We start from the raw sequence: 12,889 nt of genomic DNA, 5'->3' as shown, positions 1-12,889 counted from the left end.
CTATATATAGGAAGCTATAGGATCTATAGGATCACCAGGGATGTGATGCAAATACAGGATGTATGTGTGTGTGTGTGTCCAGACTCACGCTAGTCTCTGGAATGTTCTCTGCTGGTACACTTCATTCGAGCAGTACGTCACGTATGGTTCGAAGTTTGCCTGAGCGTGCCTGATCACAATATCGCTGATATCATCGATCACAATGTTCTTCTGGTGTCTGTCCTCCAGTTCCTTAAAAAACCTGTAACAGAGGAGAGAAGAGTTTAAGAGGTAAATGCAACATGCCTAACATTCCACTTTCCTGACTCAGATGAGGGCAATCCCTGCTTTAGTAACTGTTAGAACAGACTTGCATTAGTGTGTACACACACACACACACACACACATGCACACACACACGCACGCAAAAGACAGGAAGTTGTCCTCACACCTCTCTCTCCATGGACACATCACAGAAAAGGAAGTCCCAAATATCCTGAAATGACCCACGGAACAAACACTCTCTCGTTCACACACACACACACACACACACACACACACACACACACACACACACACACACACACACCTCTCCTGAATAGACACACAGATGTGCTAGTTTATGACTGAGTAATTCCACACGTCTTTTCCGAAATGGAGCGGAAGCATCTGTGGAGGAATCCTGTGTGGCCTTGGGTTCTACACTTCCTCCTATCAGCTTCACACACACACACACACACACACACACACACTTCAGAACTCCAGCAAGTGAACCTGAAATCTATTTCTGGTCATGATGTCAGTTGGGAGGAAATATGGGATGTCACAGCTGGGGTCCTGACATCATAGCCTTCCTGAAAAGTGTTCTAACCTTCTGTGGTTTAACTAAATGACACACGTTTACTGTAGGACCGTGTGTGTGTATGTGTGTGTGTGTGTGTGTGTGTGTGTGTGTGTGTGTGTTCTAATAACTGAAATCACAGTCACATTTAAGTTACTCGAATAGTTGTTACTATAGAAACAAATACCCATTAGAACAAGCACTTTCATATGAACCCTGCAGTGGGTTCTGTTATAGAATCTTAATCAACACCATTCAGATTTGATCATATATATATTTCTACTGTTGGTTTATTTATCAGTGCTAATCTAGAATGGAACGATGTGTGGCTAATCCTGTGGGAGAGATGCTGGTTAGTGTTATACTTTATTAGCCTTAGACTCAGTGCTGTGTTAAGTAAATGATGAACATTTCACCACGGGCACGTACATCATTGCTCACTCAGCATGCTCAGAAAGTGAACAGTGTGTGTGTGTGTGTGTGTGTGTGTGTGTGTGTGTGTGTGTGTGTGTGTGTGTGTGTGTGTGTGCGCGCATGTATTTAGAATAACAGACTGATAAATGATTAACAATGCTGAGCATGCAGATACTGTATGTGTTTGTGTGTAGGTGACGAGTTGATGGTGATGGATTCATATTCATCATGCAAAACACACACATGCACTCACATGGATATACACAATTTTAAACACATCTTAATGTGTATTCTGAATTCTGTATTCTATTTATGACACATGAAGGTATGATTGTATATGTAAGTGTTTATGTGTGTGTGTGTGTGTGTGTGTGAGTGTGGGTGATTTGCATGATGAATATGAATCCATGTGCTGCCAGGCTGCTAGACCAGTGTTGAATGGTTTAAACACATTCACACACATTCACACACACACACACACACACACACACACACACACACACACACACACACACACACACACACACACACTTTAAGAAGTTACTCTTTACTCTTTGTTCTAAAAATAGCTCATAGCCATGAAGAATGAGATATATATTGTGTCTTTTCATATAGGTGTGTGTGTTTTGCATGATGAATATGAATCCATGAGGTGTTAGGCTGCTAGACCGGTGTTGAATGGATTAAACACATTCACACAAATTCACACACACACACACACACACACACACACACACACACACACACACACACACACACACACACACACTTTAACAACTCACTCTTTGCTCTTTGTTCTAAAAATAGCTCATAGCCATGAAGAATGACATATATATTGTGTCTTTTCATATAGGTGTGTGTGTGTGTGTGTGTGTGTGTGTGTGTTTGTGTGTACATCATAAAACTCAGCCATTTGTTCACAAGTCACATCAGTATGCACAATCGTGACAGAAGTCCCTGCACAGCTGCTACTACACACCAAAAGGCTTGTGTTTGTCATATTTACGAGATTCCAGAAGATTCCGTATGAACCTTCTGCCTTGTAGAATTTACAACTTCTCAATTCCACAAGTGTCATATCTCAAACACCTGTCTTTCCTGATAAGTTCGTGACTTTTCAATTAAAACGTTTTTCAACATGGCCGAATGCCTAGAAGTTTGCTTAGTAGTAACTTTTATCAATTAACCAAGAGATCTGAGTGAAATGTTAGTTAAGTGATGGTTAAGTCTTGTTTTTGTTTTCGTACCTCATTTGTATTTATGTCTTAAAGGCTCAAATCATTAATTTTAAATATTATTTAGCTAATAGAGTATTTGTCAACACAATAACATATAATTAGCTCTAGCACCCTGGCTAGCTGTCCTTGTGCTATGTGGGTTAGTCTATTTAGCATGCTATATTAGCGATACATGATGCTTTCTGATTCATTTTCTCAACAGTTCTGAGGTAAATGTTGACCTTATTTGCTTTTCATTGTCAGTTTGTTTGAATACAGTCTAGAAATAACTTCTACAGTACTTTCTGCCTGTCACAGTTCACTATAACTTGTAAATTGTTTGATTTGGAAAAAAAACTCAAGAGCAAATTACATGTACATAGTTACATGTACATACTACATACATACATACAAATTACATGTACATACTGCCTTGTTTATAGTTTGTCTGTTAAGGACTTGAAGAGACGTCTACTGAGAAATAAAGCTAAAAAGTTTCATGTACGGCCCACTATATAATTTAAACACTCTAATTCTGTTTATTTATATTTATATTAGATTTGATGTGAATTACATGCTAGGCTTCATGCTAGCTTCTTTAGCAGATCAGCTAAGAAAGCTAACTGTACTAGCTACCTAAACTCAAGCACAAGCGAGCTCTTTATACTTTCCTTTTAAGCTTTGAGTTTATGACAGATAAGATTAAACTACAGTTATAGCGATCTTATATTATACTGTGATATCACCCATTTCTACATGGCAGTCACGTGGGTTCACCTTCCCAGGTCGAAAACACGTTTTACAAAAATTACATCATGATATATGCATCACTCAGCCATGACATCAGTGTTAAAGAGTGTTACAGTCACGCTCCAGAGTTTAACTCCATGCTTTTACTGTAAGTGAAGAAAAACAATAAGAGCTGTGCGAACGTCCAACACACACATAAAAACACACACACACACACACCCATACACACACACACACACACACACACACACACACACACACACTTCATTTGTGTGCTGCTTGGAGAACTGGGAATAATAAGGGTACAAAAGGTTCATCCGGAAAACACAATAAAAAACAGTCCTTTTTGAAAAAAAATAAAAATAAAAAACGGCAAATATAAAATAGCATAAAAAGAAAAAAAACAAATCCAGTGGTACAAAAAGTAAAAAAAAAATCATCTGATTCTGTATTAAACGGAAAATATGAAGTGAATGAAAACGTGGAACAAAAGAAAAAGATTTGTTTAACTTACAGAATTTCAGACATTCTTATTTATTTATTTTTAAATAAACTAAAGATTTAGATCTTTTTCATTTTTTTTCATTTTTAAAACTTTCCCCAATAAACCCATCATGATTACACAATCAAATTTGAGTTTTTTTGTTTTTTTTAACCCATGATGCATGCTAGATAAATTGCGACCTTTTATTCAGCACTCCAAGCTTCACCTCCATGCCAGTTTAAACCGACACATACGTCAAAGTAAAAACGTATTCATTTAAAGGCAGTAAATCACAGAGAAATGACTCTCTCATACTCATAATCTGCGTTCCTCATGGCGGCTTTCACGTAAGGCTCATAAGTGATTTAAACGCTGCTGTCAGGCTGCTCTCGAGGCAATTCACACTGCAATCTCTCCAACTCTCCAGAAAAACACTACAAGCGATTCATCAATTCATCTTCGTTTAAAACAGCGTGATATTTATGATGCTTTTCCTCAATGAGACAAGATTTCTTAACTTAGTATGTCAGTGGTGAAGGCTATATATCCAGTAACCCACATTACTCTCAGATTTCATAACCTTTCTAGTCATAACAATAAAGAGCCCCTTCAACTGCATCCACAGACGCTCACGATCACATATGAATAACAAAGCCCCGCCCACTTTTCCACCAAAGTCGCCCAACAATGCTACAGAGAAGCTAGGAAGAATCCTAGAACAATTTCCTTTTGCCTGCTGAAACTCAAACCACGTCAGATGACGCTGTTTCACTGACAAGTGCTAAGAATATACTATACATCATGTTAAACAACGTTTGCGTGGCTTTAGCTATGCAATAAATAAATGCTAATGCAATAGAATACAGGAAGAGTTAAAGGAATTTTTACCATGTGTGAAAAAACAGGAAGTACTGCTAATTAGGGAGGAGTCGCATCAGATCGGTTCTTTGTACTGTTTTATTAATAGCACAAAAAAACACCACCCAAAAAAAAAAACAAAAAAAAAAGCTACAAGCCAAATTAGCTAATAAATGTAGGTACAATTTCCTGTAAATATATTAATGAAGTGAACATGAAGTGTGACTTTATATAGATTTTTGAGACAGATATTTTGTGTGTGTGTGTGTGTGTGTGTGTGCGTGTGTGTGTGTGTGTAAAGGTTGTCCACTACAGTATACTTTACTGCTGTAATGCTGGCTGGCAGAAATACTTTTATTTGCTTTAAAAATAAACAGAAATGCAGTAAAACTTGACCTAAATAAGTCTGACCCCATTTTCTTGTCCAAGATATCTCTCTCTCTCTCTCGCACACTCTTATACATGTCCATGTGTGTGTGTGTGTGTGTGTGTGTGTGTGTGTGTGTGTGCTGTTTCAATCGGCTCAGATCTGTGTTTCTTGTGTTTATGTTATGAATTTATTTCCGGGGAAACAGCGTCCCAACTGAACAATATTCCCTATGATTACTGAAATAAACGGGGGAACATATGGGGGAACAAGGTTTGAAACAACATTGATAGAGCAGATGAAGAAAAAACAAGTTAGTGAAGGATCTCCATAAATCCTGAAGTGTAGCCCAGAACACATGACAGTAAGACTGCAACTCTTAGTCTCTTAGAATACACTGTAAAGACAATCGGTGGACTCAAACTCCCAGAATGCAATGCGGGTAAAAGATAAGCATCTGGACAGTCTAAATGACTAAAGCACTGCTGCACCTTTCTTTTTAAGCTACAGATAAATCAAGATCAAAATCCAGACGTAATACCACGAGCAGGCAGAGGGCATTATAGGTAACGTAAAAGAACAGCACAACAAATCCTGCATACCAAATGACGTACACATGCACTGAACTTTCGTTTAAAAGACATTTGTAAGTCGAGTGTTTTGAAAATGTGTTTTTGTCCAACATCGGCGCCTGGTATCTCTGTCCCTCTTCCATTAGGCAACCAAAGCTGCAAAGTGTTGAGTGCAGGATGTGCAAAATAAATCACATACGCTGTTGAACATTGCATGTTAATTATAATGATTTAAACACAGAGGTTTATATTTAAATGAAACGAGCACTGTGTGTGTAATTAGATTGTTATAGCTGTTAGGGATAAATACCATATTTAGCTTGAATATATTGTTGTAATAATAAAAAAAATGATGCTTGGATTGTTTTGGGTCTCAAAGGCAAGTTGCTCAAATACAAGAATTAGATGATCATGGAAACTGATGCAATGATCCGGAACATGTGACAGAATAATAATTCTAAGTATTTCATAGGAAGAATAATAGGACAAAAACAAGGGATTAATCATAATGGAACAAGTCTGATTTACACAACTTGAACGCTGCCAGCAAAGACGGGAAAAGAAGAACACTATAAAACCAGTTTTGTGGGTGTTCTTACTGAAAGCCGTCGCTGATTTTTTTCTTCACGGAATTGTGACAGCTCCACTGATCCTCCCACTCATTTCTTTTCAGTGTCCTGATTTTCAGTTATATGTAAATGCCCTGAAAATGTGTCTCATGCATCATTTCTCAAACGCATCTGAAAGATTACTGTAAAACTCGTTATAGAAAAAGCAGATGGTGTTCAGAGAGAGACAGAGAGAGAGAGACAGAGAGAGAGAGAGAGAGAGAGAGAGAGAGAGAGAGAGAGAGAGAGACAGAGAGAGAGACAGAGAGAGAGAGAGAGAGACAGAGAGAGACAGAGAGAGAGAGAGAGAGAGAGAGAGAGAGAGAGAGAGAGACAGAGAGAGAGAGAGAGAGAGAGAGAGAGACAGAGACAGAGAGAGAGAGACAGAGAGAGAGAGAGACAGAGAGAGAGAGAGAGAGAGAGAGACAGAGAGAGAGAGAGAGAGAGAGAGAGAGAGAGAGAGAGAGAGAGTTCCCGGGTCTCAAACACAATCTCAATCCTGTCCTTCTCCTCAGAACTTCATCAGTGTGTCTATGGCCTTGTTGTTGGATTAGAGTTCAGCTGAAAGTCATGACTACAATTTTCACTACCACTTTTTGGTCAAATCCCAAGCAATATTAAGAAAACAAACTCAAACTCTAATCAATCTCTTCTGGTCATATCTTCAGGTTTGAAGACTTCAGCAAGCAGTGTTGTAATGTAACGGAGTACAAGTACTTCGTTACTGTACTTAAGTAGAAATGTCATGTATCTGTACTTTACTTCGCTATTTAAATTTATGTCAACTTTCACTTTTACTCCACTACATTTCCTAGATAAAATGTATACTTTTCTCCGTTATATTTCCACTAAGTGTCTTCGTTATTCGTTACTACAAAATAAAATAAGAAGAAATGTGTGCGACTACAATAAGGGAGGTTTGGCAAATCACGGCTCCTAGATTGCATTATGCTCCTCACGCTCTACGGAGAAGCACAGGGACGCGCAGCGTTTATCTATAACGTTAATCGGCGGAAAGCCGCAAAGACGGCAACCAAAAGCAGTGAAACGTCACTATTCTTATTACCAGAGTTTATAGCACAAACAAAATATTAATGCAAACAATCCATTCAATACTAAATAAAAATAACATTTATTGATTTGGTCTTTGTCTTGTGAATATTTGTTTATTAATAACTGCATTCATTGGACACACTGTTTGTAGAGAATGCACACATACATGTACTGATTTGATTCGAGACTGGCATCATTACATCATGCATAAAATTTTGGTGTCCACTTTTGCCATTTTAAATAATACCATAACTTTTGGCTTACTATGTAGTCATATAATATATAATATAAAACTCTTCTTGTTTTAAATTCTCACTGAGGGCTAAAACCCCCTAAAGATGAGACCCTAGAACTGCCCCCTATGCCTACTGAAAATCACTGAAATTTTACTTTTTACTTTTACTTCAAAGTACATTAAATATCAGAAAATGACTTTTGATACTTAAGTACAGTAAATATCAGATACTTTAAGACTTTTACTTGAGTAATATTCTAAAAGGTAACTTTCACTTCTACCAAAGTCTTTTTCTAGTACGATACTTGTACTTTTACTCAAGTGTTGCTTTCTAATACTTTATACAACACTGTCAGCAGGAAGGAATTAGTGTTAAGTCTGTAATGAACTCAGTAATAACTCTGACCTGTTAGTTCCTCAGAAGCTCTTGGTTGCTTAATTCTACTGGACTATAAACTGATATAGAAAAGACATTATTGACATTGACATTATTTCCTGTCCAGTGTCACTAAATGAGGATGAGGTTCACTTCTGAGTCTGGTTCCTCTCAAGGTTTCTTCCTCATATCATCTCAGGGAGGTTTTCCTCACCACAATCACCTCAGGCTTGATTATTAGGGATAAATATTAGAGATAAATATTAACTTAATTTAAACTTTACCATGTTTCTATACTTATGTAAAACTGCTTTGAGACAGTGTGTACTGTTAAAAGCGCGATAAAAATATTCTCAATTGAACTGAATTGAAAGTTTAGGATATAAAAACATCTTCCAAGTGAATTGTGTAAAAAAAGCTACAGCACCCAGATATTAGAAACATAAACAGTGATCAATCCCATGTCATGTGATGCAGGAAATGAAGGAATAAAACCGTAGCAGAAGCTAGCTGAAGCTAGCTCCGAGCCACGTCCTCATATCTCAAACAAGCTTTTGGAAATGAATGAAAGGTGAGAGACTCCGCCTCCTTGTCCTGATTGGATGGATGTTGGTTTGTGGTATTTGTAAAAACTGCACATGCACACACATTATCACGTATAATGATGCAGAGAGTAAACACAAGCTAAAGGGTAAGCGTCGGTTATCTCACTCTGAGGTCACAGAGAGAACAGACACACTCCCAAAACAGGATGTTCTCTGAACTTATATCTCCTCTAATTACTGACCGGAGAACAGCCCATATATCTGACGATATAATCTCATTGTCATAATAAATTCTCATAAAATATTGCAGCATCTTATAAAATATGATTTAATAATAATTAGAAATCAAATTCATGTTGTCATATTCATTCACTTTTTTTTTCCTTTTCTGTGTTTTTCAACTTTTTTTGACTCTATTCAAGTCCTAGCATCTCTCGTGTCAGGACACGTCCCATTTCAGCTAAATCACTGATGTGAGCCTAGTGACAGCCTGTATGATTGTTCCTGATGATATGCCAGGGATATCCATGGCATACATTGTTACAGTCGCTCGCTAAATTAGCCCAAACTTCAGCTGGCAGCGTTGCTCAAACAGATAATATTTACACAACCTCATCTCGAACTGCAGCGAGTGAGTCAGTTGGTCTGCAAATACAGACATGAAGTTTATCTAAAGCCGCTGACAAGATGATGGAACAATCCGTCGTTAAATAATAAATTCATTTGTATTTAAAAAAAGGTTTAATAAAAAAATTCTTATTTTTTGAATAATAGAACTAATCTAATCTGATCTGATTTGAACTAATCTAATCTAATCCTGCTGCACTACTGTAGAGCTGCTCACACACACACACACACACACACACACACACACACACACACACACACACACACACACTCAATATCTCTCTCTCACACATACACACTCACTTGCTCACACACACAAACACACTCTCTCTCACTCTCAAGGAATTCAGCTGGCACCACACAGATTAGATTGAAGCTCACCACAAGAGAGTTGGCATCGAGTGGTGTCGGTTAACCAGCAGGATTTCTTTAACTGCTCTTGTGGATGATGCAAGTTGAAAAGTCAGATCTTCACTAGAGCATGCACTCATGCTCACACGCTCGGTTTTTCAAAACATTGCCTGATTCATTACAAGTCGACTCTCAAATACGACTCCCAAATGGCTCACTGCCTTTTTTCCCGAAACTGTTATTATTATGCAATATTATGCCTAATGATGATTCTTTTTCGTGTAGAGTAGATGCCATAATTCACAAACCCGGCCATGAGAAAATTCTTTCTTTGCTGTAAAAGAATGTAAAGATGTTCTTACTTTTTACTGGCCTCACACACGTCCACGATGTTGGAGAAAAGGTGGTGGTGGTCCGTCTTGGTCATGGTGTCCCTGAGCTCCGGCGAGTCCTTGAACAGCCGCACGAGGATCATGAGGCTGTGCAGGTAGCTGTGCTCGGACGAGATCACCTCGAATATCGCCTGAGAGACGCACAACAGATTTAACACTGATGATTCCGTGTTTTTCCTGTGTCTGAATACACAAAGTTAGCCCTATAATATTTTACCCTCTGACATCAGAGACTCCCTCCTGACTATGTGGGACAGAACTGATCTAAACACTGCTAAACACTACAATCACACACTTCTCTTTACTTTAAATAAAGCACTACTTAAATAGTTATGCTATTACTGTTACCATAGCAACAGTAACGTAGTAGAACGAGCGCATTAATATAACACTGTGACTTATTTTACAATGGGAAAAGACTGTGAAAGTTCTCTCTCACTCACTCACTCATCTTCTACCGCTTATCCGAACTACCTCGGGTCACGGGGAGCCTGTGCCTATCTCAGTCGTCATCGGGCATCAAAGCAGGATACACCCTGGACGGAATGCCAACCCATCGCAGGGCACACACACACTCTCATTCACTCACGCAATCACACACTACGGACAATTTTCCAGAGATGCCAATCAACCTACCATGCATGTCTTTGGACCGGGGGAGGAAACCGGAGTACCCGGGGGAAACCCCCGAGGCACGGGGAGAACATGCAAACTCCACACACACAAGGTGGAGGCGGGAATCAAACCCCCAACCCTGGAGGTGTGAGGCGAACGTGCTAACCACTAAGCCACCGTGCCCCCTACTGTGAAAGTTGCTGCTGTTAATTTAAATAAAATTATTTAACACCGTTTGACCAATCAGAATAGAGAACTCAGCAACACTCTTGACACACTCCAGAGCTTCTGGTTATCACGTTACTAAGTTTCTCCCGTATGACTCAGACACATTGAATCTGTTTTAATCCGATCAGAGTCAGGTCTTGGCATTGGATTTGTTCGACTCCACCCTTCCAGTGAAGTTCTGTGCTTGGAGGACATCAGTTGGGAGTGTTAGGTAATTAATTAAATAGCAGTTATGTATATGTGTACATAATTAAATACCAAAATGTATAAGTTTCTCAGAAATGCTGATAGCTCTGAAGAGAAAAGCCGAGTACAGATAATGCCCTTGGCGAGAATGCTGCAATATTTAATAATGCAGTGTTTGGCAAAGCTACAGACCTCAGTGTGCCTGGATGGGTGGAGGTCAATCCTATCCTCAATAGGGCTATATTAGGATGTGCTTATTATTCAGCTGGACACACAGTTTATTTATCAGCCCTTATGTTTACACCAAGTATGATTTATGAGTTTAATACACATATCTCTAATGCACAGCGGTTACTAAGTAGGCGCTGGATAAACAGTGCTGATAACAATGAGTGCACACACACACACACACACACACACACACACACACACGCACACACACACATACGCTCTTATACACAAACACATGCTGTAGACATACCCACAGACATACACATGCACACACGCATACACACATCACAATATAAACACACACATGCACATGTGCACACAGACACACACACACAATACATTCTTGTATCAGGTTGGTCTTAAGAGCTCGCCAACAAAAACCAGCTGTTCAAAGTGGTATGTTCCAAAGCACTCAGAGAAAGAGGGGGACGGATGAAGAGAGAGAAGAACAAAGGTAGAAAGCTATAAAAAGGAAGAACAGAGGCACATTACCTCTTGCCTTTTGCGTTCCTCTTGGCTCAGTCGTTCACAAGCTCCACTTTTTATAACCTGGAAGAGACCAGAGCAAACAGGATGAAGCACTGCACTCTAATTAGCCAAGGATTAGATTTGAGTTCCAACAGTCAGACATCTAATCTTAGCTAGCTTGTTAGCACTTGGCTGTAATTACATGATGCAGTAGTTAGTCAAATATTAACCAGCCTGTTACTTAGCTTGCCTAAAGGTTTACACAGCATAATATTTAACCAAACTCTAGCTAGCTTGTCAGCAAACCTGTATAATTACTGTATACACAGTATACTGTACATAGCAGCCTAATATTATCTAGCTTGTTAGCACATGTTTTAATTTACATGATTACAAAACATAAGCAAGAGTCTTAGCAATCTGACCACAACATGATTGATAGCCTATGCTAACTAATCTTAGCTTAATATGTTTGGCGTGTAGCTACGTAAGAATAGATTTTTCATTAAATGACACATTCCTGTGGTTTGCCTTGAAGCCAAACTACTGTCCTACTGTAGATGCTGTTTGACACTTAGCTAGCTACGCTAATAGCTGCTGCAGTCCATTACTGCTGTGCTGTGCTGGCTAGCTTGGCTAATCTTGCTAAATCATTACAGGCCATTTTATCCCAGATGTGAGAGATTTTCTGAGGGAGAGAGGTGAGAAGGAGGGACCGGCAAGAAAATCTCATAAAAGCAGTAAATAATACAGCTCACGGAAAAACTAAAGGAGGACAATAGCATCGGATATCGGCTAGCTGTAAGAAAGACACCCTTTACACATCTGGTCTGAGCATGCTCACAGAGCTTTAGTGAATTTTTTTTTTAGATATATGTATATAAATAAGTAAAGAAATAAGCCTCATTGACCTTACACCAGCTTTCTGTTTAGGAGCTGATGTTGGAAGTTATAGTTTAGCTTGTATTTGTTCAGTACCGAATGTGTGTGTGAGGATACTCAAATAACCCATAATGGGTATTTGTATGTGAACAGATTGCAGTTAATTCATTTCCCTGATCAGGTTTCCTTCAGAGAATCTCTAAGCACCTGAGCCGCATTCTATTCATTCATAAACAGGGCAGAAAAACAAGGCTGGAAAGCTTCAGTGCTGGGAGAGGCGTATAAATGAAAAGCTGCTGCTGCTTCTGCTGCTTTGTACCCAACAAAAACTTCCCAAATCAGAAGCGCCCAAAACCACGGATCAGATTCTATCTATTGCTGCACAGGAAATCAGGAGTTTGACTCAAATGACCGTGCCACACCCAAGGATAGAGTCTTAACGGAGCGGATAATCTGCACCCAAAAACAAAAAAACTTTGTTCAAGAACTGAACCCATCAGTCATATAGATTTCATCTTCAATTACTAGTGTACAGTGTGTCATAACTGCTTCTTAACCAAAAAAATGTAAATAAACAATCCTTACAATATAACCACTGACACACACATTC

The 12,889-nt window shown here is 38.9% G+C and overlaps 1 protein-coding gene across 1 annotated transcript in view; it reads right to left on the bottom strand.

The window, feature by feature from the left end:
- The window catches only part of LOC132851454 (rho guanine nucleotide exchange factor 26-like), a 47,265-nt gene that overhangs the window by 23,946 nt on the left and 10,430 nt on the right, over window positions 1-12,889 (bottom strand). The window contains exons 5-7 of the mRNA XM_060878353.1: window positions 11,422-11,478; window positions 9,640-9,800; window positions 89-241 (exon numbers count right to left, since the gene is read on the bottom strand). Of these exons, the coding sequence (XP_060734336.1) occupies window positions 89-241; window positions 9,640-9,800; window positions 11,422-11,478 (371 nt within the window). The remainder of the gene's footprint in view (window positions 1-88; window positions 242-9,639; window positions 9,801-11,421; window positions 11,479-12,889) is intronic.

Source organism: Tachysurus vachellii, chromosome 9 (assembly GCF_030014155.1).
Source record: "Tachysurus vachellii isolate PV-2020 chromosome 9, HZAU_Pvac_v1, whole genome shotgun sequence".
Taxonomy (NCBI): domain Eukaryota; kingdom Metazoa; phylum Chordata; class Actinopteri; order Siluriformes; family Bagridae; genus Tachysurus; species Tachysurus vachellii.
This window is presented reverse-complemented; position numbering and strand designations above follow the sequence as displayed.